At 43.2% G+C, this 24264-nt stretch overlaps 1 protein-coding gene, 1 non-coding gene and 1 pseudogene across 5 annotated transcripts in view; 2 read left to right on the top strand and 1 right to left on the bottom strand.

The window, feature by feature from the left end:
• CPLANE1 (ciliogenesis and planar polarity effector 1) overlaps nucleotides 1-24264 on the top strand; it is a 111119-nt gene that overhangs the window by 31829 nt on the left and 55026 nt on the right. For all 4 annotated transcript variants that reach the window (XM_029059915.2, XM_029059916.2, XM_029059913.2 and 1 more), the window contains 9 exons: nucleotides 1608-1825; nucleotides 5512-5676; nucleotides 6920-7058; nucleotides 11528-11637; nucleotides 11815-11973; nucleotides 12099-12207; nucleotides 15319-15625; nucleotides 18966-19917; nucleotides 21616-21779. In XM_029059915.2, the coding sequence (XP_028915748.1) occupies nucleotides 1608-1825; nucleotides 5512-5676; nucleotides 6920-7058; nucleotides 11528-11637; nucleotides 11815-11973; nucleotides 12099-12207; nucleotides 15319-15625; nucleotides 18966-19917; nucleotides 21616-21779 (2323 nt within the window). The remainder of the gene's footprint in view (nucleotides 1-1607; nucleotides 1826-5511; nucleotides 5677-6919; nucleotides 7059-11527; nucleotides 11638-11814; nucleotides 11974-12098; nucleotides 12208-15318; nucleotides 15626-18965; nucleotides 19918-21615; nucleotides 21780-24264) is intronic.
• Nucleotides 313-450, bottom strand: LOC114810638. Its single transcript, XR_003758333.1, has one exon. It is a non-coding gene; the product is annotated as a small nucleolar RNA SNORA7 (small nucleolar RNA).
• LOC114810624 lies at nucleotides 23436-23554 on the top strand (annotated as a pseudogene).

Raw genomic sequence — 24264 nt, forward strand, 5'->3', positions numbered from 1 at the left:
TGTGTAACTTAACCTTACAACCTCTCTGAAGTGTGGGATTGGAATTGGGTATTATTTCGGAAATTTTGACTTTGTTAAGGGATCTAGTCTAGTCTTACGCTGGGAGTCGTTTCCGACCCATCGAGATACCATGGACACATCTCTCCCAGAACGCCCCGTTTTCCATCTGCCATCGTGCTGGTAGTGTAGCCATAGAGTTTTCTTGGTAAAAATCCAGAAGTGGTTTACCATTGCCGCCTTCCGCGGAGTAAACTTGAGTCTCCACCCTCCACTCTCTCCTGTGCTGCTGCTGCCCAGCATGGGTGAGTTTTGACTTGTAGCAGATTGCCTTCCACTCGCTAGCCACTGCCCAAGCTAGGAATAGAGTGGACAGGCCTCTGCTTGACTCTCCCTCCCATAGCCGAGACTGGTAGAGTACTGGAAACTCCCCAGGTGCGACCCTGAGAGGGGGTGTTAAGATTAAAAAACCAGATCTCCCACCTTGTACGTTTTCCATTAAGGATTAATGACCTTCTTAAGTTCAGGTGATTAGAGTCCATTAACAGGGAGTAATTTTGTTTTTATTTTTAATGGTATTTGTTAAGCGTTTACTATGTGCCAGGCACCGTACTAAGTGCTGGGGTAGATACAAGCCAATCAGGTTGGACACAGTCCCACATTGGGGCTCGGTCTTAATCCCCATTTTACAAATGAGGTAACTGAGACACAAAGAATTGAAGTGACTTGCCCAAGGGCACACAGCAGACTTGGGGCAGAACTGGCATTAGAACCCAGGTCCTTCAAACTTCTGGTGCTCTACCCACTAGACGACACTGCTTCTAACCGAGTTTGCGGTTTATATAATATATATAAAATATAAATTTGGGGTATCTGGCCTTTGCGAATAGCTGTTGGGAAGACTCCACCAGCTACCAAGAAAAGTACCTGCTCACTTCTGGCACTAGGGCCTGGCCACAGCACTCTTTCTGATCACTGCTGTAAATTGGTCCTGCAAGGAAGAAATCTATGCTTGAACTACACTATAGGCTTCACCCTGTCCCCCTCCTCTCTTTTGTTTTCTGTGCTCAAGGCTGGATGAGAGAGAGTGTGAGTAAGCCCTGTGCAAACCACTATGACTAGAATTAATTCTTTGTGTAGGTTCTCCAGATCAAGGCTGGCCTGTCATTCCCGACAGGGAATTCTGTCGTCATTATTACCATGCGTTGTAGCCATTGAGATTTTCCAGTAATCAGTCAATTAATCAATCAGCAGTATTTATTGAACACGTAGAGCATTGTCCTAAGCACTTGGGAGAGTTCAATATAACAAAATTGGTATATATGTTCCCTGTCCACAATGAGCTTACCATCTAGAGCAACTGTGTGAGGAGCCTCATGAATGTTTTTCAGCTTCCACAGGGGTATTTAAGGAGACATCAGCATAGATGAGGAATTTTGAATGGGCACTTGGGGATTTATGCCTATCCACAAATGCATTTTGACCCGTCATGCGATTTTTCAAACTTTTAAAAGCGATTAGGTCACCTGTAAAGTGTTGATTTCATTCAGTCAAAGCCACAGACGTAGATTGGTCTAATTCACTTGTATGCCCATCGTCTTATTTGCTAGACCCCATTGAAGAGGAAGATGCAAATGTGCTTTTCGGTTCCGTGCAAGAAATTCTGAAAGCAGCAGTAATGGCCGATGCAGATATCCTTTCGGAAACATTTCAACTCCTCGTAGATTCTGCTAAGGATCTTAGCAAGAGGTTTTGGGGCGTAGTGCCTGTAGGGTTGTATCTCCCCGCACCGCCATTGTATTGTCCACAGCCAGCATTTCTCAGTGAGGTAAGTGTGTCAAGGGAACTTGTCATCCTTACCGCAAATTCACTTAAAACTAGGTTTATCTAAAACATCTTATATTTTAAGACAGATTACCATCACAGTAATATCCACAGGGTACCTACCAACTTGTCTTGTCTTATGTTGTCTAGTCATTCTGACCCATCTCTCCCAGAATGCCCCACCTCCGTATGCGATCGTTCTGGTAGTGGATCTACAGAGTTTTCTTGGTAAAAAATCCAGAAGCGGTTTACCGCAGCCACCTTCCTCATAGTAAACTTGAGTCTCTGCCCTCGACTCTCTCTCGTGCCACTGCTGCTCAGCACGGGTGAGTTTTGACTCCTAGCAGATTGCTTTCCGCTCGCTAGCCACTGCCCAAGCTAGGTAATGGAATGGGTAGGCCTCTCCTCGACTCCCTCCCGTAGCCGAGACTGGTAGAATACTAGAAACTCTCCAGGTTCGACCCTGAGAGGGGCCTGTTACTATTGCTACTACTACTAATAATACTAATAATAATTCTGGTATTTGTAAGCACTTACTATGTGTTAGGCACTGTAATGAGCGCTAGGGTAGATCCAAGATAATTAGGTGAACACAGTCCCTGTCCCACGTAGGGCTCACAGTTTAATCCCCATTTCACTGATGGGGTACAAGGCACTGAGAAGTAAAGTGACTTGCCCCAGGTCACACAGCAGACAAGTGGCAGAGGTGGGATTAGAACCCAGGTCCTCTGACTCCCAGCCCCATAGTCTTTCCAGTAGGTCACTACTTGTCACCTGAGGGCAAAGCACGGCACTAAACATTTGGGATTGTGCAGCACTAAACATTTGGGATTGTGCAGCAAAGACAAGACACGTGGTAATTGCTGCCTAGGAGCTTACAACCTAATGGCGCAGACAGGCCAATGAAAGTTATTTTACAAATATGGAGAGCAAGGGGAAGAAGGAAGAGGTAACAGGAAGCAGTACCCCTATATCAGAATCTGGGAAATATCTGTATCTGGAGAAATCTTTCCTCTGAAGTGTAGTGGATTCTGGAAGATGGGTTTCCAAGCTGGCAATTACTCATTTCAGGACTTTTCATTCATTCATTCAATAGTATTTATTGAGCGCTTACTATGTGCAGAGCACTGTACTAAGCGCTTGGGATGAACAAGTCAGCAACAGATAGAGACGGTCCCTGCCGTTTGACGGGCTTACGGTCTAATCGGGGGAGACGGACAGACGAGAACAATGGCAATAAATAGAGTCAAGGGGAAGAACATCTCATAAAAACAATGGCAACTAAATAGAATCAACGCGATGTACAATTCATTAACAAAATAAATAGGGTAACGAAAAATATATACAGTTGAGCGGACGAGTACAGTGCTTTGGGGATGGGAAGGGAGAGGGGGAGGAGCAGAGGGAAAAGGGGAAAAAGAGGGTTCAGCTGCGGAGAGGTAAAGGGGGGATGGCAGAGGGAGTAGAGGGAGAAGAGGAGCTCAGTCTGGGAACGCCTCTTGGAGGAGGTGAGTTTTAAGTAGGGTTTTGAAGAGGGAAAGAGAATCAGTTTGGCAGAGGTGAGGAGGGAGGGCGTTCCGGGACCGCGGGAGGACGTGACCTAGGGGTCGACGGCGGGATAGGCGAGACCGAGGGACGGTGAGGAGGTGGGCGGCAGAGGAGCGGAGCGTGCGGGGTGGGTGGTAGAAAGAGAGAAGGGAGGAGAGGTAGGAAGGGGCAAGGTGATGGAGAGCCTCGAAGCCTAGAGTGAGGAGTTTTTGTTTGGAGCGGAGGTCGATAGGCAACCACTGGAGTTGTTTAAGAAGGGGAGTGACATGCCCAGATCGTTTCTGCGGGAAGATGAGCCGGGCAGCGGAGTGAAGAATAGACCGGAGCGGGGCGAGAGAGGAGGAAGGGAGGTCAGAGAGAAGGCTGACACAGTAGTCTAGCCGGGATATAACGAGAGCCCGTAACAGTAAGGTAGCCGTCTGGGTGGAGAGGAAAGGGCGGATCTTGGCAATATCGTAGAGGTGAAACCGGCAGGTCTCGGTAACGGATAGGATGTGTGGGGTGAACGAGAGAGACGAGTCAAGGATGACACCGAGATCGCGGGCCTGAGAGACGGGAAGGATGGTCGTGCCATCGACGGTGATAGAGAAGTCTGGGCGAGGACCGGGTTTGGGAGGGAAGATGAGGAGCTCAGTCTTGCTCATGTTGAGTTTTAGGTGGCGGGTCGACATCCAGGTGGAGACGTCCACATCCAGGTGGAGACGTCCAATCTCGAAATCTGTTCAGAATTGCTCTGCAAAGAAAAGTCCTCTACCACTATCATCAGCGTGTGCCGTGACAATGATGAACTGGTTGTTATATTTTTAAAACTAGTTTGTTTTTATTTTATTTTTTAACAAGTCGTGGTCCCTCTCCCTTTCCCTCCCCCTCCCCTCAGCATCGTGCTCATTTGTATATATTTTTATTACCCTATTTATTTTGTTAATGAGGTGTACATCCCCTTGATTCTATTTATCGTGATTATGTTGTCTTGTTTTTGTCCATCTGTCTCCACCGATTAGACTGTGAGCCCGGCATCGGGCAGGGATGGTCTCTATCTGTTGTCCAATTGTATATTCCAAGTGCTTAGTACAGTGCTGTGCACATAGTAAGCGCTAAATAAATACTACTGAATGAATGAATGGTTTCCCTACTGTCTTTTTGTCTTGTCTGCTCCGGTTTCAGTTTTTGAGTTCAACAATTAAGAACTGCGTTATGATTGCATGAAATTACCTTCAGATTGCATAGTTCTTTAATAGGCATTTGATACTAGGGAGAGAGCATCATCATGATCCTCATCAATGGCATTTATTGAGTGCTTACTATATTTTTATGGTATTCGTAAAGTGCTTACTACGTGCCAAGCCCTGTTCTAAGCGCTGGGGTAGATATAAGGTAATCAGGGTATCCCATGTGGGGCTCACAGTCTTAATTCCCATTTTACAGATGAAGGAACTGAGGCACAGAGAAGTGAAGTGACTTGCCCACATGGGGCTTCACAATCTTAACCCTCATTTTGCAGATGAAGTAACTGAAGAACAGAGCAGTAAAGCGACTTGCCTAAGTTCACACAGCAGTCAGGTGGCAGAGTCAGGATTGGAATCCAGGTCTTTCTGACTCCCAGGCCCGTGCTCTAACCATTATGCCACTCTGCTTCTATGTACAGAGCTCTGTACTAAATGCTTGGGAGAGTACAGTATAACAGAGTTGGTAGACAGGTTCTGCCCACAAGGAGCTTATAGTCTGGAGGGGGACAGACATTAATATATATGCACAATTTATAATACATAATTTATAGATGCATAAGTCCTGTGGGTTTACATTATATAATAATGATTGTATTTAAGCACTTACTATGTGCCAAGCACTGTTCTAAGAGTTAGTGTAGATACAAGGTTGTCCCATGTGGGGCTCACAGTCTTCATCCCCATTTTACAGATGACGTAACTGAGGCACAGAAAAGAGACGTGACACCCCAAATCACAAGCAAACAAGTGGCAGAGCCTGGATTAGAACCCATGACCTCTGACTCCCAAGACCGTGCTCTGTAACCCGCCTGTTGTACAAGTGTTTATTTGACTGGCTGTATTGACTTAATGTTGACATGATTGACTTTTTTATTTTCAAATTTCATATTCCCTCATTTTACTTTGCTTTACTCAGGAAGATGATAATGATCCACCTTTAAAAATTGAGAGAGATTATCGCCAGAAGGTGTCTGGTCTTCTTCAGAGAATTCTTCTGCTGTTTCGGGCAGCTCGTTGCTCCTTTCCTGCAGCTCAGTGGTATATCTTGAAATTGAAATGGGCAAGAAAAGTCATGCAAAAGGTAAAGGTTTTTCAGTGGAAATTTGGGTCTTTTTCAAAGTCACATAGAAGACACCCATTATTCTGGACTTGTCCCCTTCATTTGAGACTTGTTTTGAAGATCTTTCTCCACAGCGTATGCATCAGTTGTGGGAAATAGCATACTATATATATATTAGTCTCTTTTTCTCATTCCTCCTGGTAAATCTCATTGACCCGACATGGCATGCATATGACATGGCATGTGTATGCAATCAGTTAATAAATGGTATCTATTGAGTGCTTGTTTTGTGCAAAGCACCAAACTCAATGCCTAGGAAAGTACATTACAGTGGAGATGGTTGACATGATCCTTGCCCACAAGGAATTTAAATTCTACAGGGGGAGACAGATATTACAATAGAGTATGAATAGGGGCGAATATAGGAAAATGCAGTACGTAATGGGTTCTTTCTTGTTAGCAGGAAACATTTGCTTTCAGAGCTTCATTTTTGACAGTATTTATTAAGCAGCTCTGCCTGTAGGGCTTGGAATCGTTTTCATTCGTTCAGTCATTCAGTCATATTTATTGTATGCTTACTGTGTGCAGAACACTGTACTAAGCGCTTCAGAGGGTACAGTACAACAATCCTTGCCCACCTTGAGATTTTGAATTTAGGATATGTACAGAAGAATAATAAGGCATAGAGAATCAGTGTGGCCTAGTTGATACAGCACAGGCCTGGGAGCCCAAAAGACCTTAGTTCTAATCCTAGCTCCACCCCTTGTCTTCTGTGTGACCTTGGGCAAGTCACTTAAGTTCTCCTTTCCTCAGTTACCTCATCTGTAAAATGGGGATCAGAACTATGTCCAAACTGATATTGGCTTGTATCCGCCCCAGCGATTAATACAGTGCCTGGAACATAGTAGTGCTTAATAACGTACCACCCAAAAAAGTTTTTCTCTGCGACGACAAAAAATATGAGTACGGAATTAGGTGAACAATCAAAGTTGAGTGTCTTAAGATGAAGCATATAGGTGCCAAGGGTCATCCTAGAATGCCTTCTATCCCATGTGTGGAAGCTGGTGAGTTGAGCAAAGCAGCAGAGAGCCTGGGGGGCAGTGATGAATAGGAGAAGAGCAGCTGGGGCTCCCTGAGTGTTGGCATCTGCAACGTGGGTTAATTGTGTTGTCTCCTTGAAGCGAACATCTTCACTAGGCCCTCACTGGCCCCCGTGGAAACTTCTTTGCTAACCCATTTGCCTGTTGTTTTTTCTACTTTTCAGATTAGACTGAAAGCTTCACTTCCTCTACTGAATCCTCTTCCTCAGTCTTTGCTTAATTACTCCAAAGTTGGCTTGGCTTTCTTTAAACCTGGAGCAGCTGGAGATCACTCATGTGATGAGGTTTCCAGTAAAACAATAGGTTTGTGGGACTAGAAACAGTAATTTGTGGAATAAAATGAGGGCAAAAGATGCAGCGAAGGCAGATTTCTTTTGGTGTCAGGAACCTTTAATTTTGTTTTACCTATCTAGGTATGACTCTTTTTTTGAGATAAGGATCTTTATTTTGAAAACTAACTCTGTGTTACACCTTGAATTTCGTTTTATATTTGGTTGTTTGTACTACCTGATTATTCAAGAAGATGATTTAGTGTTATTTTCAAGTATTTAAAAATGAAATAATTGTAGTTGGTACTTATGAGGGGCTTAATGTGTGTTTGGCATCTTTGCCAAAGAGATATAAATTATGACTGATGCCCTAAAAAGTTTTCTGTCTTATAGAATATAATTACTTATCAAACACATTTGCCCAATTAGCAAATACTTCAAACGTGATTTATACTTCATTAACAGAAAAGATTTAAATTTATGAAGGTCTTGTAGTCATTCAGTATGTCTCTCTCTCTCTTTATATATATGTATACATATATACACACACAGCATTATAAATTTGGGTATATAATCATATATCTCCATATAGGTGGGTGCATATGTCTGCCCTTTGTATTTAAAAATATTACTGATAGTAATGTGTGTGACTGCACATATTTAAGATCATTTTTTGGCATGCAACATCATGAAGAACTCTGTCTCCTGATCTGGAATGTGACACATCCATAAGATTAGATGATTAACTGTTCAGTAAATACTGATTTTCACGACTAAATGAGTGCATATCATGTTAAGCAGCTCCATTTTTTGCTTAAGATGTATTCTTATGGAGTTTGGAAGGGCAAACCTTTTTCCTTTTTTTCATTTAGTAGTTGCAAAACCAGCATTTTTAGCTATTTTGTGGACCAGCCTATTCCAGATTTTGAAAATCTATATAGGATGCCTTGTTAGCAACATTTAAAAATAAAGAATCGACTGGTCATCAGACTGGTTAAAACTGCTTACTTAGCCGTCTTCCTGTAACGTGGCTCAGTGGAAAGAGCACGGGCTGGGGAGTCAGAGGTCATGGGTTCAAATCCCGGCTCTGCCGCTTGTCGGCTGTGTGACTTTGGGCCAGTCACTTCACTTCTCTCAATTGTAAAATGGGGATGAAACCTGTGAGCCCCCTGGGGGACAACCTGATCACCTTGTATGCTCCCCAGTGCTTAGAACAGTGATTTGCACATAGTAAGCGCTTAACAAATGCCATCATCATATCCCAACTATTTGCGGAGTAAGGAGTAGAATCCAATCCAGAAATAACAGGGCTGTCAAGCCGGCAATGTCTTTCTTAGTTTATCGTTTTATATCGGAAGAATAGGGATTTTAGGGATTTTTCTTTCTTCCATTGAGGACAAAGTTCCACGAGGTGGAGGAAGTTAGATTTCTATCCCATCAACTTGGTTTTTCCCACAGGTAGCAATTCTCAGGCCCCCTTCAGGAACTAGAGGAAAGAGCATGGTTGACCTAAACATTATTGTTATTACTATACTTCTTAGACCTTACTATATGCTAAGCTCTCTACTAAGCTCCGGGGTAGAAACAAGATATCAGAAGGCACCCAGCTTTTGCCCCATAAGGGGCTCCCAGTCTAACTAGGAGAGAGTAGGATTCAAGAGCCCGGGCTTGGAAGTCAGAGGCTGTGGGTTCTAATCCTGGCTCTGCCAATTGTCTGCTCTATGACCTTGGGCAAGTCACTTAACTTCACTGTGCCTCAGTTCCCTCATCTGTAAAATGGGGATTGAAACTTTGAGCCCTACAAGGGACAACCTGATTACCTTGTATCTTCCTTAGTGCTTGGCACATAGCAGATGCTTAGCAAATACCATTATTATTATTATTAATTTCCATTTTTACAGATGAGAAAACAGAGGCATAGAGAAGTTAAGCGACTTTCCCAAAGTCACAAAGACAAGGTGGGGAACTGGAATTAGTATCCAGGTCCTTTGACTCCCAGCTCTATGCTCTTTTCACTAGATCACTCGAATGAGTAGGGGAGAATACCCTGTGCTTTGAGCTCTAAAAGACTACTTGATAATGAAGTTATGGTGTGAGGGTGAACTGCCCCAAGGAAAGCAGTGTATTGGTTGAAAACTGAGGAAGGTTATTGATCTTAGGGGTTGGAGATCAATTAATCCAGCAATGGTATTTATTCAGTTGTATTTATTGAGTGCTTCCTGTGTGCAAAGCACTGTATTAGGCACTTGGGAGAGTACAGTATAACAACACTTTCCTGCCCACAACGAGCCCGCAGTCTAGAGGGGGAGAGCAAGTAAGAGTGGCACAGAAGGGAGTGGGAGAAGAGGAGAGGAAGGCTTAGTCAGGGAAGGCTTCTTGGAGAAGATGGGCCTTCAATAAGGTTTTGAAATAGAGAGAGTACTTGTCTGTCTGACAGGAGGAGGGAGGTCATTCCAGGTCAGAGGCAGGATGTGGGCGAGAGGTCAGCAGCAAGGTAGATGAGATTGAGGTGCATTGATTGAATGCTTACTGTGCAGAGCACTGTACTAAGCATTTGGGAGAGTTCAGTACATTTGTGTTAGTAGATATGTCCCCAACTATCAAGGAACATTAAAATAATGGAGTTCTTTCCTACAAAGCTTTGGCAGTCTAGATTTTAGTGATAGCAATAAACTGCCTCTACCAGTGGCTTTTTCCTTTCAGTCCTGCCAATATTTCTTGCACTGACGGACGAAGGAAATTGAAGGTGGGAAGGGGTCATTTCAGGGATGAAGAGGTACGAGGAAGAGCTCCTTGAAGGCACAGGGATCATGTCTACCAACTCTATTATTGTGTACAACTCTCTTATTGTGTACTATTGAAGCAGCGTGGCTCAGTTGAAAGTGCAGAGGCTGGGAAGTCAGAGGTCATGGGTTCATATCCCGGCTCTGCCTCTTGTCAGCTGTGTGACTTCGGGCAGGTCACTTAACTTGTCTGGGCCTCAGTTCCCTCAACTGTAAAAATGGGGATTAAGACTGTGAGTCCTGCGTGGGACAACCTGATCACCTTGTATCCTCCCCAGCGCTTAGAACGGTGTTTTGCACATAGTAAGAGCTTAACAAATGCCATCATCATTATTATTATTACTCTTCCAAGGGCTTAGTACAGTTCCCTGCCCACAGTAAGCACTTCATAAATAACATGGATGAAAAGGCCGACTGATTCTGATCTCTGAAGGCCTCATTTCTCCTTGTGCTATACCTTTCCAGACTGTTGCTGGGTGAGAAATTCCTTTTGCTCTATCCTTGAGGAAATGAGGCCTCAAGGGAGAAAAGTAGTGCACTTCAACCCCTGTCCATCATGGCTGCCCCAGAAGTCTAGTTAGTAGAAGATGGTGTGCCTATCTTCCCTTTCTTCACCCTGGCCTGTACCAGGTCCTAGAGTACTGTGGGAGAATAAGAGGTTATTTATTCATTAATTCATTTGATAGTATTTATTGAGCACTTACTATGTGCAGAGCACTGTACTAAGTGCTTGGAATGTACAATTTGGCAACAGATAGAGACAATCCATGCCCAGTGACGGGCTCACAGTCTAAACGGGGGAGACAGACAGCAAAGCAAAACAGAACAAGACAAAAACAAGACATCATCAAGATAAATAGAATCGAGGAGATATACACCTTAAAAAAATAAATAGGGTAATAATATATACAAATGAGCACAGTGCTGAAGGAAGGGGAAGGGGGAAGAGCAGAGGAGGGGAGGAAGTGCAGAGGGAAAGGGGGGCTCAATCTGGGAAGGCCTCCTGGAGGAGGTGAGCTCTCCACTAAATGTTTCCTCTGTGACATCTAGCCTTCATACTCAATGGTGCTTATAGGCAGTTGGGTAATTAAGAGCCAGGTAAAGATGTGATGGAAGGTACTTATGGTATTTGTTAAGCGCTTAGTATGTGCAGAGCACTGTTCTAAGCACTGGGGGAGATACAGGGTAATCAGGTTGTCCCACGTGAGGCTCACAGTTAATCCCCATTTTACAGATGAGGGAACTGAGGCACAGAGAAGTTAAGTGACTTGCCCACAGTCACACAGCTGACCAGTGGCAGATCCAGGATTCAAACTCATGACCTCTGACTCCCAAGCCCGGGTTCTTTCCACTAAGCCATGCTGCTTCTCTGGAATTCTCTGGAATTCTCTATGAGTCCATTCATAATGAATTTGAGGAATTTTTTCAAGGAAGCACTTTTTAAAATTGTTAGAATAACATAATAGACCACAAATATTTGTATTATGGTTGTAGTTCCACTTGAAATGTACTTATGTATCAATATGTGTATTTTCATAATATAACTTCATATATATTTTATACCTGTAAATTGTAAGCTTCCTGTGGGTAGGGTCGGTGTCTTCTAACTCTTAGTACAGTGCTCTGAAAGCACAGTAAGCGCTATATAAGTACCATTGATTGACTGATGTAGTTTAGGTAGGTTTGACATACATCATTCAAATAATGATTTCTGATTTAGGTTGCTTCAGAGAACTCTGTGCTCTGTGTTGGATGCTGCATGTCCGTGACAAATTGTCATACAGTTGTAGACGGTTCCAGGCTGCAAGAGAAAATGTAGAAAAGAAAAAGGTACTCTTACAGTAATGTGATGGCATTTGGATTTTGAAGAGATTGTCATGTGCATCTGTGAAATTACAGTTAAATTTCTGGTTATTAAAAAAGATTAAATAGGGGCAAAATTATTCTTGGAATTCTTCTGACCTGTCCATTTATACTGGTAGGAAAACCATATCCATCTTTCCTTAGGACTGCGAGGTGGACTTCGATGCTTGCATGATTGAGCACTGTCTCAATGCTGTGGAATGGGCATATAGGCTACTGCCTTTTTCTAGATTTATGAATATTGAAGAACTTGTTCAGGATATAATTTTGAGCCTTATTGCAGAACTACCACCTATCAGAAAGGTAAAATGCTAAATCACTGCAATGAAAATTGCTGAAATGTCAAAAGACTTAGCTTTCTTATAATGAAGAATTATTTCTCATAAATGTTTTGAAATGACTTTTGAAATGATTTTGTTTTTGTGTAGGTAGCTGAAATTTTGGTGAAAGCATTTCCCAATCCTGAAGACATAAGGGTTCCTTTAAGGGATAAGTATAATTCTCTTCAGCAACGACTCAGACACTGTACTGTGAAAGGTAAGATTATTATTTTTATCTATAAAGCTAGAGTGTGGGATTTTAGGGTTTTACTCCTATTTCTACCTCCTGAATCTTTTTAAAAACTCAACTGTTTTAAGTTTTGAGGACTAAGCTTGACTTACCTAATATTTTTATTACCAGAATTAATTTTAGATTTGCTTTATTTCCTCCCTCAGTTTGACTTCCCCATTGATAGTTGAGGGAACTGCCCCGTGGACATCTGTCCTAGCGATTTTGCGCAACAGATTCTGCCCCTGTCAGAAACATCATTTAGTTTAGTTTTTAAAAGTGCTTTATTTAAAGTGGTTATTCGTGTTTGTGATTTGAAAATAGAATCATAAAGGTGAAAGGGAGCTACAGAATATAGGCTGTTCCTGCCTCCTTCCTGAGACAGAGGCAGATCGACATTAAGGATAGATCGCTTTCAACCTTATTTTTGAAGATTTCCAGGCACAGAGATTTCACAAACTCTTTTAGTAGTCTGTTTTGGTGTTCGATTAACAATTAGAAGCCAATCTTTTATAACCAAATTTTTATAATCGAAAATAGATGCCCATTTGCTTCTGTTCTGACTTTAGGGAGAGAGAGAGAGATTGCTGCCCTTTTTTTTATTAATAATAATAATGGTATTTGTTAAGTGCTACGTGCTAGGAACTGTACTAAGTGCTAGGGTGGATACAGGCAAATTGGTTTGGGCAGTCCCAGTCCCACATGGGGCTGTCAGTCTTAATACCCCTTATACAGATGAGGGAACTGAGGCCCAGAGGAGGGAATCGACTCGCCCAAGGTCACAGAGCAGGCAAGCAGCAGAGCCGGGACTAAAACCCATGACCTTCTAACTCCCAGGCCCCTGCTCTATCCACTGCTGCATGCTACTCTTTTGGAGACCATTTCAAAATTACTATGGTCTTTTCTTTGATAAACAAACTTTGCTTTTAAGCTTTTGTCATCCTTGGCCTGTGACTTGCTTTAGCAGGGAGGGCTAGGTACACTTCTCTAGGGAATTGTCCTAACCCCCTCTCTAACACTTCTCTAACCCCCATCCAGAAATGTTGGACAGAGATTACTCTGGCAGTTTTCAGAGGACATGTCCATTCTCAAACAAGAAATGAGGATAGTACACTGTTTTTGCTACTTGTTTGGGATAGGTTGCTATTAGGGAATTATTAATAATAATAATAAGAAGAAGAAGAAAAAGAATTAAGCGCTTACGTGCCAGACACTGTACTAAATACTGGAATGGATGCAAGCAAATTGAGTTGGACACAGTCTCTGTCTCATTTGGGGCTCCCAGTCTCAATCCCCATTTTACAGATGAGGAACTGAGGCCCAGAGAAGTTAAAGTGACTTGCCCAAGGTCACACAGCAGATGAGTGGCAGAGCCCAGATTAGAACCCATGACCTTCTGACCCCAAGGCCCATGCTGTATTCTCTATGCCACGCTGCTTAGAGAACATTCTTCCAACACCATGCGTATATGTGGGTGGAATGTGATGCAGTGTCTGAAAAAATGGTTGTGGGTAGCACCAGGCGAGGCATGAGCACTATAGCATGAGTTTACCATGATTTGGGGTAGGTCAGGATCGGCCTTGCCATTGGCTTTAAAGCACTCGGTCAGTCCTCCTACTTTACCTCGCTGCTGTCCTCCTACAATCCAGCCTGCACACTCTGCTCCTGTGGTGCTAACCTTCTGAGTCTCCTCCATCTTGTCTATCTCGTCGCCGACCACTTGCCCACATCCTGCCTCTAGCCTGGATCATCCTCCCTCCTCATATCTGACAGACAATGACTCTATCCTGCTTCAAAGCTTTATTGAAGGCACAACTCCTCCAAGAGGCCTTCCTTGACTAAGCCCTCACTTCCTCTTTTCCCACTCCCTTCTTCAGCACCCTGACTCGCTCCCTCCTTTTACCGCCCCATCCCAGCCCCACAGCACTTGCGTAAATAATCTGTAATTTATTGATATTAATGTCTTTCTCCCCCTGTAGGCTAAAAGCTTGTTGTGGACATGGAATGTGTCTGTTATATTATGTTCATTCATTCATTCAATCGTATTTATTGAGCACTTACTGTGTGCTTAGTACAGTACTCTGCACACAACACTCAATAAACGCGATCGATTTATCAGGAATGTAAACCCCCGGCTCATGGGAGAACTGAGTGTATAATAAAACAAGCTAGATGCAAGCTATTCAGTCCCACATGGGGCTCACAGTCTTAAACCCCGTTTTACAGATGAGGTAACTGAGGCACAGTGAAGTGACTTGCCCAAGGTCACACAGCAGACAAGCAGAGCTTGGATTAGAACCCAGGTCCTTCTAACTCCCAGGGTAGATAATGCTCTCTCCACGAGATCATGATGCTTCTCAGTTCACTTCAGTCACTTGGTGGTAGAAAAAAAACAAACCTTTGCAAGTCTCCTGGTTACACTTATTTTTTATAGGTTCCATTTTTCCTTTTTTCATGAAAGAATGAGAAAAATGATTAAACACTCTCCAGCTCCTTAACATTTCTATTTAAATACATCAAACAAAAATGGATGCATTTAATAACAAGGGCCTCGCCAGTGGGCAGGGGCTGAATATTTTGCTTTGGGTATGTTCTTTCTTAATAATAATAATTATTAAGATACTTATTAAGCACTTACAATGTGCCAATCACAGTTCTAAGTGCTGGGGTAGATACAAGTTAATTAGGTTGGACAGTCCTTGTCCCACACAGGACTCACACTCTTAATCCCCATTTTACAATTGATGTAACTGAGGCCCAATGAAGTGACTTGCCCAAGGTCACACAGCAGACATGTGGTGGAGCCGGGGTTAAAACGTATGACCTTCTGACTCTCAAGCCTATGCTCTTTCCACTAAGTCACACTGCTTAGTACAGTGCTCTGCATGCAGTAGGCACTCATTGTCAGATTGGAAGGATTGCTTCCCGATCCTAACAAGGCCTAGTTGGTGGAAATCATTTGATTTTTGGGTTGGGCCAAGGGGCCTAATCAAGGCATTCCCCACATGTTCTTGCTATTTCAATCACTGGAAACAGGTGCATTCCATACACTCCCGATCATTTAATTTAGAAAATCCTGTTTCTTTTTTATCTTTCTAGGTCCCCAGACAGAGGAAATGATGTCCGTTGTCCTACATAATATCCAAAAAGTGAGATTGAAAGCTCTAAGGCGTGTGAGAAGAAACATAGGCCCCTTTGAAATGAATATCTGGGAGCCAGATGAAGACGAGCATCCCAATGATGAGGCCCAGGTCTGGGATAAATATTCACTGGAGGCCAGTTTGAGTAGAAGCACGCTCACAGAATTAGGAAGTTCCATGACTCAAAGTGATGCTGATCTAGCAGAGATGCTTTCGGAACCTCTAATGACCGAAGGACCAAGACAGCAGCTTCATTCAGATCAAAGGTACGGCTGATCTCATTTAAGCTGTTATCCGAAAAGCTGCTCTAAATTGGTAGAGTAATATTTTGTATTTCCGTTTTCAAAAATTGCATTCTCAGTTTGATTTTTTGCTCACCATGTTCATGTGAGATAGATGCAGGGAATATGTTATCTCCAGTTGACAAGTTGGGAATCAGGTACACTTATTCAAAACCCACCTTTTAAGTGTAGAACTAGGATTAGAAATCAGTTTTCCTGTTGTACGTATATGCTTTTCCATTTCATTCAATAGTATTTATTGAGCGCTTACTATGTGCAGAGCACTGTACTAAGCGCTTGGGATGAACAAGTCGGCAACAGATAGAGACAGTCCCTGCCGTTTGACGGGCTTACAGTCTAATCGGGGGAGACAGACAGACAAGAACAATGGCACTAAACAGCGTCAAGGGGAAGAACATCTCGTAAAAACAATGGCAACTAAATAGAATCGAGGCGATGTACAATTCATTAACAAAATAAATAGGGTAACGAAAATATATACAGTTGAGCGGACGAGTACAGTGCTGTGGGGATGGGAAGGGAGAGGTGGAGGAGCAGAGGGAAAAGGGGAAAATGAGGCTTTAGCTGCGGAGAGGTAAAGGGGGGATGGCAGAGGGAGTAGAGGGGGAAGAGGAGCTCAGTCTGGGAACGCCTCTTGGAGGAGGTGATTTTTAAGTAAGGTTTTGAAGAGGGAAAGAGAATCAGTTTGGCGGAGGTGAGGAGGGAGGGCGTTCCAGGACCGCGGGAGGACGTGACCCAGGGGTCGACGGCGGGATAGGCGAGACCGAGGGACGGCAAGGAGGTGGGTGGCAGAGGAGCGGAGCGTGTGGGGTGGGCGGTAGAAAGAGAGAAGGGAGGAGAGGTAGGAAGGGGCAAGGTGATGGAGAGCCTCGAAGCCTAGAGTGAGGAGTTTTTGTTTGGAGCGGAGGTCGATAGGCAACCACTGGAGTTGTTTAAGAAGGGGAGTGACATGCCCAGATCGTTTCTGTAGGAAGATGAGCCGGGCAGCGGAGTGAAGAATAGACCGGAGCGGGGCGAGAGAGGAGGAAGGGAGGTCAGAGTTAAGACCAACTGAATAATAATAATAATAGTACTTGTTAAGCACTATGTGCCAAGCACTCTTCTAAGCACTGGGGTAGCTGCAAATTAATCAGGTTGGACACAGTCCCTGTCCCACATTGGGCTCACACTCTTAATCCCCATGTATTACAGTTGAGGTAACTGAGGTTCAGGGAAGTGAAGTGACTTGTCCAAGGTCACACAGCAGGCATTTGGCAGAGCTGGGATTAGAAACCAGGTTCTTCTGACGCCCAGACCTATAGTCTATCCACTAAGCTACGCTGCTTTTCCAGAAAAGAGTATGGATAGGTATTTGACCCTCATGGAGCTGTGCATGCATGATGCATCACCCAGATGTGGAAGTCTCTGTGTGCCAGCTGGGCTATGAGTCAAAAATCCCCAGGAAAATGTACATAGACGTAAGGCGACGGGGATGTGTAGACCATCCCTCCTCCAAAATAGGTTCAGGCTAACTCAGTTTTGACAGGGTCAGAGCCATTCGCCTGTGGGCCTTGGGACTTTTAGATTTTTGTGAGGCTCCTGTGTGGCATATGAAACCAATACATCATGCTGCTACACATAATATCGATTCATTTGTATCTGCCCAAGCACTTAGAATGTGCTTGGAACATAATAAGCACTTAGCATTCATTCATTCAGTCGTATTTATTGAGCACTCTACTAAAGTACAGTTCGGTAACAGATAGAGAACATCCCTACCCAACAGTCTAGAAGGGGGAGACAAACAAATAGTCATTAATAGCATCAAAATAGGTAAATAGAATTATAGATATATGCACATCATTAATAAACTAAATAGAATAATAAATATGTACAAATATGCACAAGTGCTGTGGGGCGGGGAAGGGGGTAGAGTGGGGGAGGGAGTAGGGGCAATGGGGAGGGGAGGAGAAGCAGAGGAAAACTCAGTTTTGACAGGATCAGAGCCATTTTCCTGAAGGCCTTGGGGCTTTTAGATTTCTGTGAGGCTCCTGCGTGGCATGTGAAATGAATACATCATGCTGCTACACATAATATCGATTAATTTGTATCTACTCCAGCACTTAGAGTGGTGCTTGGAACATAGTAAGCGCTTAACAAGTACCACAGTTATTGATATAATGTGATGATACTGCAGAGGACATGACTGGATTGTAGTGCACTCCTTCCTCCTCTTCCCTCTTCACTTTTCCTGCCCCTCTAGCTCCCAGAGCAGAAAGGTGGTGATGGAGAAGCTCTTGGATGCGAAGGGCAAAATGGTCCTCTTCTACATCGTGCTGAGGCTGCGCTGCTAATCCCATGGGTGGAAGGGGTGGGAAAAGCATAGGAGCCGGAAACTCTGTTTCCTAGATGTGGTTTTCTCAGAGAAAGGTGGGGGGTCCCCCAACACCTTATCATCTTGTATTTTATCCCTGACTTTGGGATAAAGAATCAGAAGTCTCAGAGGTTCTGCAGCCTGCTGGATCAGTGGGTTGGACTCTAGGTTCCCCTGAATCAACTGGAATCACCAGGATGATTCCCACTCTGTAATCTAAGGTCCCAATCCGAAGCCCCTAAAGCCTCTGGGTTAATCAGACCCTGTGTGTTGGGTTGAATCCTGCATTTTTTAGGGCTGGCTTAGGTCCCAATTATTTATCCGTTGAAGGGCTATAACCCTGTGCCCTGGGGAACTTCAGATCTAATAATAACAATAACTGTGGTATTTGTTAAACTCTTACTGTGTGCCAGGCTCTGCGGTGGAGACAAGCAAATCGGGTAGGACACAATCCCCGTCTCACGTGGGGCTCACAGTCTCAATCCCCATTTTACAGATGAGAGAACTGAGGCCCAGAGAAGTGAAATGACTTGCCCAAGGTCATAGAGCAGACAAATAGCGGAGCCGAAATTAGAACCCATGACCTTCTGACTCCTGGGCCCATGCTCTATCCACTAGGCCACGTTGCTTCTGTGGCATGTTTTGACTATTATGAGGCCTTTGAGGAAATGGTGTTTTATAATATGAGTGAATATGGTGATTGAGTATAGGCATTAAGTAATTATTCTTTGTACCAAGGGATAATCCTTAATAAAATATTGATGTCTTCATTTCTAATAGAGCCACAGTATCACCTGATAATTTTAGTCTCTTTTAAAATAGTTTCCTTTTTACCTTTTTGAATCTTTCAAAAATGATTCATTTCTAATTAATTTGACATTGAAAAAGCAAAGAATTCATTTGAGAGTTTCAAACATCTTCTGATTATTTTTATATTTTACTATATTTCAGAAGTAATCGGCATTTTCCAGATTTAACATCTCTTAACAAGGATAATAGTAAGAAGAAAAAATATTGTGAGCTAGAAGAAGAACCTAAAAGAAAAGATCATGAAAATTTGCTTGGACAAAATAGAGTTCCTTTAGTAGGTGTGTGGGAATTTGAACGAGATGATGAAGAATATATTAAATTCCTTGATCTCTTTTTGAGTTACATGCTGGAAAGAGACCTGGTTGGTTCTAGTGATCCTGGAATTCCTTTTCTCACCAGCTTTTCGACTCATCTTAAAGAACATGAACTTAATTCTTTGCTTTTCGATGTTCACACCACTCTGAAACGTCGACAGGGAAAAACCAAAAGTCAGAATGTGTTTCGGGCTGGTTCTTGCTACACGATTTTTCCCGAGACCGGTGGATCTGAGCAATCCACTTTGGATAATGAAAAGCAAAATGGCTTGGAAAATCAAGTACCCACACTTTCAGAGCTCGTTCTTCAGGGAAATGGATCTTCTAAACAGAACTTATTGGAGGGAATCGGTAGAAACACGGGAAAGCAAGGATTATTCGGCTTAAAACAAAAATCTATTTACAGAATGCGAGATGACAATCAAGAGATACCTCTAACGTCCCTAACCCATAATTTGTCTGACCATGCTTTTTCCACTCCACAATGCTTTAAACCTGGAAAGTGCACTTACAAAGCGATTTCTTGGAATGATATTTTGCCACGGGAGGAACTGCCTTTAGAACTAAAAAACAAATTTGGCACTATAGCAAGACTGCTGGAGTGGATGATAAGGTGGTCTGATCGACGTCTGCTGTGTGATTCCACTAAAACTGAATCATTCCCTATAAACAGCCCAGTTATACGGGTGAGGGCCTCAGCTGCCGCTATTCTTACGTCGTTATGGCTTTTAGAGGTCCCACGCCTTGACAAATGTAAAGCAAAAAATGATCTCTTCAAGGTAAGAAAATGTTTTCAATTTTTAAACAATGGTATTGGTTAAGCCCTTACTATGTGCCAGGCACTATATATTATGTATCTATATTAAGGGTAGATACAAGGTAATGAAGTTGGCCCCCATAGGGCTTACAGTAGTAATCCCCACTTTACAGATGAGGTCACTGAGGCACAGAGAAATGAAGTGACTTGCCCTAGTTCACACAGCAGGGAGCAGGCCACTCCCAGGCCTGGACTCTATCCACGAGGCAATGCTGCTTCTCAGTTTCATTTGCGATGGGTTAAACTTTTCAGAGGCACCACCGCCAGGAGACGGTTGTCATAGGAGGGATTTTCCCCAAAGAATTGGGGATTTGGGACAAACCCATTAGATTTTTGGGCAGCTAGCCCATCTTCCATCTCTAAACAGAATGGGGTAAGCCGGAAATCGGGTTACTAAAATAGTCCCTTCACATCGGGCTACGGCTTGGTCATCTCTCTCTCCCTGCTTTAGTTGGGGTTGGACTTTCCACTCTATGCTGTGGAAACCGTCCGAGCTCTGGGCAGGATCTGTCTAGACTGTGAGCCCGATGTTGGGCAGGGATTGTCTCTATCTGTTGCTGAATTGTACTTTCCAAGAGCTTAGTACTGTGCTCTGCACATAGTAAGCGCTCAATAAATACGATCGAATGATGATGAATGATCCCTCTCTGGTCCCAGTTGGAATAGAATCTCTCTTGTCCTGGAGCCATGGAAACAGCAGAAAGACTAGAAAAAGATTTCCTGTTTTAACCTCAACCTAGATCTAGTTTTGATGGGGTAGGCAGTGGCAGATTTGCTAACTTGTTGAGATCCTTTTTATTACTTTTTCTACCAGTCAGTCAATCAGTGGTACTTATTGGGTGCTTACTGTGTGCCGAGCTCTGTTCTATGTGTTTGGGAGAGTATTATACAATAGAATGGTAGACATGATTCCCAGCTTCAAGGAGCTGGCACATAGTAAGCGCTTAACAAATACCATTATTATTATTATTATTACAATCTAATGGGGGAGACAGACATTAAAATAGATCACAGGCAAAATGGCAAAGTAGAGGGATACATACATAAGCACCTGGCAGATGGGATGCCTGTGAAAGTGCCTGACGCATAGTAAGCGCTTAATAAATACCATAATTATTATGGGCTACAGACTATTCCCACAGCACATATGTATACATCTGTAATTTATTTATATTAATGTCTGTCTCTCCCTCTAGACTGTGAGTGCACTGTGGCTAGGGAATGTCTGTTGTTATATTGTACTCTCCCAAGTGCTTAGTACAGTTCTTTGCACACAGTAACCACTCGATAAATACGATTGAATGAACGGAAGTGCATAGGCGAAACAGTGGGGAGGGTAAATGAGGTGGGGAAAGTAAGGGTTAGGGAAGGCCTCTTGGAGGAGATATAATTTTAGTAGTAGGGCTTTGAAGGTGGAGAGAGTGATTTTTGATATGAAGCAGGAAGGAGTTCCAGATCCGAGGGAGGATGTGGACAACAGGTTGGTGGTGAGACAGGCTGACAAGCCATAAAATTAAGCTAGACTTAAAAAACAAGTAACTGTGAGCTAGCGGATCTGTTTCTAATGAGAAATTCTCTGGAATTAAAGTGAATTGCAACATTGAACTTAGCCGAGTAAACATTGCTGGTCAAGGTCCTTATTCTTATAATTTTCTTTTAGGTTCCAGAGCATCAGTACGCTGTGGCTCCTGTATTCCTACCAGAAAGCATTCCCAGAGTGGAGACAGAGAGTTGTACAGACACTGGTTGTCCAGCATCAGCAGCAAACCCAAATAGAATTCAGGAAGAAAATGATTGTGAGGAACCTTGTAATGGTGTTTTGGAGTAAGTCTTGATTTACACTTTCCCTTTAAGAAAAAGCAGCATGGTATTTTGGGTTTGGATTGGTTTTTGCTAACTTGTTCTGGTATTTGTTAAGCACTTACTGTGTCAATCTCCTAGCATTGTAGCCATTCTCACTTATCTTTTTTTTTAATGTTAGTTATTGAGTGCTGACTATGTGCTAGGCACTGTACTTAAGTGCTGGGGTAGGTACTAGCTAGTCAGGTTGGACACGGTCCATGTCCCACATAGAGGTCACAGCATTAATCCCCATTTTACAGGTGTAGGAATTGAGGCACAGAGAAGTGAAGTGATTTGCCCAAGGTCAAACAGCAGGCAACTGGCATAGCCGGGATTAGAACTAAGCTGATCAAATTGGACACAGTCCCTGTCCCACCTCTCACAGTTTTAACCCCCATTTTACAGGTGAGGGGACTGAGACAAAGAGAAGTGAAGTGACTTGCCCAAGGTCACCCAGCAGGCAAGAGTTGGGATTAGACTCCTCGTCCTGTGATTCCAGGCCTGGGCATTTTCCACTAGGCCATGCGGCCTCTTACTGTGATATGCCTTAGGCAACCCTGTGGTCAGTTTCTTAATCAGTAAAACAGGGATAACAAAAGTGTTCCGAAAGTTTCAGTTCTGAAAGAGTTTAAATGTGTTTTTAATTCCTCTATAGTTTTTCACTGATGCACAATAGTAGGAAATAAGTCTTTAATAACAAGTTATATTAAAATAACCAGTATAGTACTGAAATAGAATACACTGAGGAGTGTTTAGTTCAAGAGCCAGAAAGGATTCCTGCGATATTTTGCATTGAATGGATCTTTACCATTAGAGTACTTTGTTTAACTTTTGTTACCACATTTTCCAAGGGATTAAAAGAAAAAAACAACCCAACAGCAGGAGGTCATAAAGAAGTAGGACAAAAACAATAGAAAGATGGACAAACCCATCCTAGGAAGAGAGATTACAGGGATTCAGTTACCCAACTTGGAGAAGAAAAGGCTGAGGAGAGAATTAGTAATTGTTTTCAAGTATGTGAGGGTTTTTATAAGGAGGAATCTCTGTATGTCCACAGAGAACTAAATGGAAAACATATTAGCTTCTTTTGTTTTTGTTTTAATGGTATTTATTAAGTGCTTATTATGTGCCAGACACTGTTCTAAACTCTGGGGTAGATTCAAGCTGAACAGATTGGTCACCGTTAATGTCCCACTTGGGGCTCACAGTCTTAATTCCCATTTTACAGATGAGGCTCAGAGAAGTGAAGTGACTTGCTCAAGGTCACACAGCATTCATTCATTCAATTGTGTTTATTGAGCACTTACTATGTGCAAAGTACTGTACTAACAGTTTGAGAGAGTACAATTCAGTAGACAAGTGGTGGAGCAGGGATTAGAACCCAGGTCCTTCTGACTCCCGGGGCCGGGCTCTATCCACTAGGCCATGCTGTTTTACACTTCCGCCATATCTTGTGTTCAGTTAGAATGTTATTAGGGAACTTTCTTTCGACAAAATGAACTTGCTTGGGTTTAGCATGCCACATTATTGAGGGAACTGCCCGGGCACTTGTTTACAAAGTAGGAAGGGGTGATTACTACAACACGGGATTTCTTTAACGTGAGGTTTTTGTAAGAATGCAATTCTTGGCTTAAAAGGGAGGATGGCCATAGCACCCTGAACGTGCCCGATCTCATCTGATCTCGGACGCTAAGCAGGGTTGGGCTTGGTTAGTACCTGGATGGGATTCTGCCTGGGAATACTGGGTGCTATAGACTATAGTAAAGCAGCATGGCATAGTGCCTAGAACACGGGCCTGGGAGTCAGAAGATCATGGGTTCTAATTCTGGCTCTGCCACTGCTCTGCTGTGTGACCGTGGGCAAGTCACTTTGCTTTCTCTGGGCCTCAGTTCCCTCATCTGTAAAATGGGGATTGAGACTGTGAGCCCCACGTGGGACAGAGACTGTGACCAATGCAATCTGCTTGTATCCACCCCAGCACTTAGTACAGTGCCTGGCATTCTATGTATTTATCTTGATGCTATTGATACCTGTCTACCTGTTTTGTTGTCTGACTCCCCCTTCTAGACTGTGAGCCCGTTGTTGGGTAGGGATTGTCTATATCTGTTGCTGAATTGTATTTTCCAAGCGCTTAGTACAGTGCTCTGCACCCAGTAAGCGCTCAATAAATATGATTGAATGAATGAATGAATGAATGAATGGCACAGAGTTAAGCACTTAACAAATACCATCATTATTATTATTACTGTGTTTTTCAACTTGCGCCTTGACAGATCTGTGTTCCAAGATGTTCCATAAAAGAAATATGGGTAACACTAATCCATTTGGGGAGGACTCGTCCTACATCACATTGTGTGGATCCGTCCCTCCTCTCCACCCAGCTACCACTCAGTTCAAATTCTGCACTTATATCCTGGCTAGACTGTTGTATTGACCTCCTTTCAGGTCTCTCTGCCTTCATCCTCTC

The sequence above is a fragment of the Ornithorhynchus anatinus genome, chromosome 3, assembly GCF_004115215.2.
Source record: "Ornithorhynchus anatinus isolate Pmale09 chromosome 3, mOrnAna1.pri.v4, whole genome shotgun sequence".
Taxonomy (NCBI): Eukaryota; Metazoa; Chordata; class Mammalia; order Monotremata; family Ornithorhynchidae; genus Ornithorhynchus; species Ornithorhynchus anatinus.